Here is a 5,150-nt window from a genome sequence, read left to right as displayed (position 1 = left end):
ATGGGCACGGGCTCGAGGATCAGGGCGTGACACATCTTCTTCTTCCTCGGCCTTCTTCTCCATTGTTGCTGTTTTAGAAGTAGAAAACCAATAGCAAGCTAGTCGTCGACTGCCCAAGCCCCTCACCGCCTACCGAAGCTAGCGTCACGTGCCCACACCGCGCCCGCAAGCCTGTTTGCCGCGTCTCGTGCCCTCCGTCTGCCCATGTCGCCGTCCGCTTGAGCTGCTCTAGTCGCCGTCCGCTTGAGCTGCTCTAGTCGCCGTCGTCGCCGCCTGCTCGTCTTTGTCATCCTCGTTGCAGACCTCCACCCGCTAGCCCATCCTAGCCCCTAGGTCCTGCTCCTTTGGTTCAGCCCACAGAATCGAAGCCCTTGTTGGGCTGTGGGCCTTCCAAGGTCGTTTCCGGGCCCTTCCAGACCTCCTCCGGTGTCACCCTAGGCCTGTGTTTTACTTGCCTCCGCGTTGCCGTTGCCGTGAACTCATCGGCTCGCTAATTCGATGAGTTTACTTAACAAACTCATGGAGTTAATTATGCTTATAGGAGGTTTAGTTTAGACTAAGATTAGCTTAGGTGGATTAGTTAGTGTAATTAGTGATTTAATTAGTTAATTAGGCTAATTAGATGGTTGTATTAGTTTAGTTAACGGTTAATTAGATGTTGTGATTTAATTAGCTTAGTGCCTTATTTACTTAAGTCCAATTAGGTGGTTAGATTAGTGTATATAGCTTAATTAGTCATTTATTTAATTATTTTGTAATTTATTTATTTATTTATTTATTTATTTTCTGGAAATTATATTGGGATAGTCGGCCGTCGAATTTCATGCTGATTGTCGTGGTGTAATTAGTTTGTGCAATTGATTGTTAAATTGTGCAATTGTATGATGATTGTTGATTTTTATTTATTATTTCAAAATTATAGATTTTTGGTATTTAATTAGAAAATACCGGGTGTCAATTTTTGACGCCAAAAATGTTTTTAAGTACTATACCAGATAGTAGGATTTTTAAAAGGAAATATATTACTTTTTATGGCTCAATATGACCGTGTACCCACACACGATTATTTTACCGGATGTTTTTAATATGAAGAAAATAGGCCAAGCACATTACTTTAATTGAGACATTTGAGTGTAAAGCACAATGTCCTTGGTCGGGATTGGATGTGTATGTGATGATTATGAGAACCCGTCACCCGATGAGAGTCGGGTGGGTGTTAACGGATGCCGGTTGCAGTAGAGGTTGGGCCAATGCTCCTTCGGGAATGCCGTTTAGAGGTAGACGTTGCCGTGTTCGATGGGACAAGACGATCCCCGATTACGCTGGAATACAGCCGAATGTCGAGTAGGCCGTGCCTGTGAGGCTGTAATTAATTGGAACGCGTTGATGATTGATATAATCGTGCCTAATTATGGGACAACATTGTGTGGCATGGAATGAGACGTGTCATAACAATTTAGCCTTATGATCGAGACCCCTATGATTGATTGATTTGAAAGTGAGGGTTCCAGTTATTGATTGCATCTATTGCATTTATAAATATTATATGAGACATACTGACATGTAGGGAGGTGCTGAGGCGAGGTAAGTCTTCTGTGATGTGTGATTAGACTGCCTCTAGGTGTATTACCTTCCTAATTGGGATTTAGGGCATGAACTCGCTGAGACATTGTCTCACCCCGTCGTAGATTTCATCTTTACAGGTCCCTAGATGGAGGCATGTCATGTGCGTTACGGGGTCCTGAGGGAGGTAGACTTCCAACGCTCCTATTTCCCAGTTCTCGGGACCAGCCTGACTCGTGAGTTTGTTGAGTCTACCGTTTGGGTTGATGAGGGCCTACCCCACTTGATACCTCATTGTTTCAAGGCATGATACCTTCATAAGCCTGATGGGAGTCGGGAGGGTCCTTTGGGTGGTTTCGATGGACCTCCTGTTGGGACCGGGGAGTGGGAGATAAGGCACCCTTTGGATATCGATATTCCTGATGGTGCCGTGGAAGACTTGGAGCCAGAGACTGGAGAGTCCGGAGTTTAGGTGACTCCATAGCCCTTTTTGATCCAAACTTCTGTACATAAACCTTAGGGTTGGCTTGACTGTATATAAACATGGTTTGTTATAAAGTGTGTTTGGTTCATATGGTTGTATTGCTTTTCTATCACATATTGATTGTTGTCTGGGGATTGTTTATTTCGCTACCGCTTGTGCACGAATCATTTTGGGTCAGCAACGCATTTTGGGAACGTCGCAATTTAGTCGACCATCAAGGGATGTGCACGCGCTTGAGGTTTGGGGCTTGACAACCCGCAATTCAATTACATCATTCCATCAAATCAACTTATATCTGATTACAATTTGATTATAATGGTGTCATATTGACCCTTGTCGATTATTATGGTCGAGCAATCAATTTCTAATCGAATTCTCTAATTTACCGTATTTGTATCCCTTAACGGTTTCACCTAATAGGTTAGTTAACTCGTGAGGGGCTAGCTTAAAGAAAAATGATCATAAGCGCGTTGATGAAATACCAATTTCATATTATCGGGACATGGTCGAATTTTAGGATGTCACACTCGTATCCCACCCTAGTTCTAATACTTGATCGGGGCAACCCGACCGACGTCCATAGCATGTCATATTGTCTGCTTTGGTTGCAAGTCATGTGTGCCCTACATCTAAAGCACATTGGGCTAGCTTAAACATTATCGACCAATGCAACAACCTTGAAGAAGCTGTTTGATTGACTTCATGAGTTCAAGCTTTGTCTAAATCCCGCTAAATGCATGTTCGGAGCAACATCCGGTAAATTACTTGGATTTATTGTGAGTAGTAAAGGGATTGAGATCAACCCATCTAAAGATAGGGCCATATGTGAGTTGTAACCTCCGCCAATGGTAAAAGAAGTTCAGAGCCTTTTAGGAAGATTGAATTACATTGCTCAATTCATTTCCCAACTTTCCAAAACTGCCAAGCCATTTTTCAAGCTCTTAAAGAAGAATGCACAAGCCAACTAGAATGATGAGTGTTGAGAAGCGTTCAACAAGCTGAAGCAATACTTGACGAATCCACCAGTCCTTGTCCTGCTATTACCAGGGCATCCTTTGATTATTTACCTCACTATTCATAGTGAATCATTGGGTGCAATGTTGGCTCAAGAAAGTCTTATTGATAATAAAGAATGGGCCATTTATTACCTGAGTAAAAAGTTCACTATATCGGAGCAGAAATATTCCAAATCTGAAAAGACTTGTGCTGCATTAGTGTGGGTATTGCATAGATTGCAATAGTATACACTGCATTACCAGACGTTTCTCGTAACCGAGAACAATCCTATCAAGTACTTAGTTGGTTGGCTAGCTTTGGTGGTTAAGTTGGCTAAATGGCAAATTTTAATCTCAGAATTTGATATGCAATTCATGCCACAAAAGTCAGTTAAGGGTCGAGTGATTGCTGATGTACTAGCCAAGAATCCAAGAATTTCGAATAATGATGACCATTCCTTGGATGACCGCGTCTTGTATGTAAGTGAAGAATCATGGACAATGTTTTTTGATGGAGCCGTAAACCTATATGGTTCTAATACTGGGGCAGTTTTGATATCCCCAGATGGACAACACCATCCGGTAGCTGCAAAATTAATGTTGCCGTGCACTAACAATGTAGCTGAGTATGAAGCTTGCATCCTCGGACTTCAAGCTGCAATCGAGATGGGTGTGGCTAAGTTAAAAGTATTAGGATATTCCGCGTTTATCATTTGGCAAACCGTAGGTGAATGGAAGACTAAGGATGCCAAATTGCTCTCGTATCACGAGTATTTAAAAGATCTGGTAAAGGAGTTCGAGGAAATTTCGTTTGAATACTTGCCAAGGTCTCATAATCAATTTGTGGATGCACTCGAAACTTTGTCATCTATGTTTCAAGTCGCCGATGGGTTAGAAGTCGAGCCATTGAAAATAGAGGTTTTGTTGAAGCCGACTTATTATATAATCGTGACTGAAGAACCTAATGGGAAACCATGGTATTACGATATCATGAAATATATTAAAAAATAGGAATTCCTCGAAAGAAGTACTTTAGCTGATAGGAAATACATCACGAACATGGCCTCAAAATTCTTCGTCAGTGGTGAGAATTTGTACAAGAGATCTTATGATTCAATTTTATTGTGGTGTGTAGATGCATCCGAAGCCACTCAAATCATGCAAGAAATGCACGAAGGAGCATGTGGCCCTCATATGAATGGGCACATGTTAGCTAAGAAGATCATGAGATTAAGCTACCATTGGCTCACACTAGAAAGTGATTGTATCTGGCATGTTTGAAGTTGTCACCGTTGCCAAATTCATAGAAATAAGATAAATGTTCCTCCAACTAAGCTGCACCAGTTTTTTGAGCCATGGCCCTTCTCAATGTGGGGGATTGATGATTGGCACAATACATCCTAAGGCTTCAAATGGGCATTGGTTCATCTTGATGGAAATAGATTATTTCTCGAAATGGATTGAAGTTACATCCTTTGCAAATGTCACCGCTCGCAATGTTGCAGAGTTCATCAAACATGACATAATTGCTCGCTATGGCGTCCTTGAAGCAATCGTCACTGACAACGGGGCAAATTTGAACAACAAACTTGTTGATGAGTTGTTCAACGAGTTCAAGATCAAGCTTCTGAATTCGTCCCATTATTGTCCTTAAATGAACAGGGTTGTTGAAGCAGCCAATAAGAACATTAAGAAGATCCTGGCTAAGACAGTCGAGAATTATCGAGATTGGCTTAATAGGTTACCCTTCGCACTAATGGCGTACCGAACGTTGATCCGCACTTCTACTAAGGTAACCCCTTTTGCTCTAGTATACAACATGGAGGCAATTCTGCTCGTGGAAGTGGAAATTCCTTCTCTGAGAGTTTTATCCCAAATGGAGTTGTTAGAGGCGGAGTGGTCATAACAAATATTTGAACAGTTAAGCTTGATTGATGAGAAAAGACTGAAGGCTCTTTGTCCAAACTTAGAGAGTGGCTAGGTCCTTCAACCGAAAGGTATGATCGAGACATTTTGAGGTAAATGATCTAGTCTTAAGGAAGTTGTTGCCGACTTTTCTAGATCCTAGGGGCAAGTTTGCTCCAAATTACAGTAGCTCATATACGGTG

At 41.9% G+C, this 5,150-nt stretch overlaps 1 protein-coding gene across 1 annotated transcript; it reads left to right on the top strand.

Moving 5' to 3' along the window:
• Positions 1–3,417: 3,417 nt before the first annotated feature.
• Positions 3,418–4,948, top strand: LOC120287158. The gene is made up of 2 exons (XM_039299862.1): positions 3,418–4,019; positions 4,705–4,948. Exons 1-2 carry the CDS (start codon positions 3,418–3,420, stop codon positions 4,946–4,948), a joined length of 846 nt encoding a protein of 281 aa, XP_039155796.1.
• The last annotated feature ends 202 nt before the right edge of the window (positions 4,949–5,150 follow it).

This window comes from Eucalyptus grandis, chromosome 8, assembly GCF_016545825.1.
Source record: "Eucalyptus grandis isolate ANBG69807.140 chromosome 8, ASM1654582v1, whole genome shotgun sequence".
Lineage (NCBI taxonomy): Eukaryota > Viridiplantae > Streptophyta > Magnoliopsida > Myrtales > Myrtaceae > Eucalyptus > Eucalyptus grandis.
This window is presented reverse-complemented; position numbering and strand designations above follow the sequence as displayed.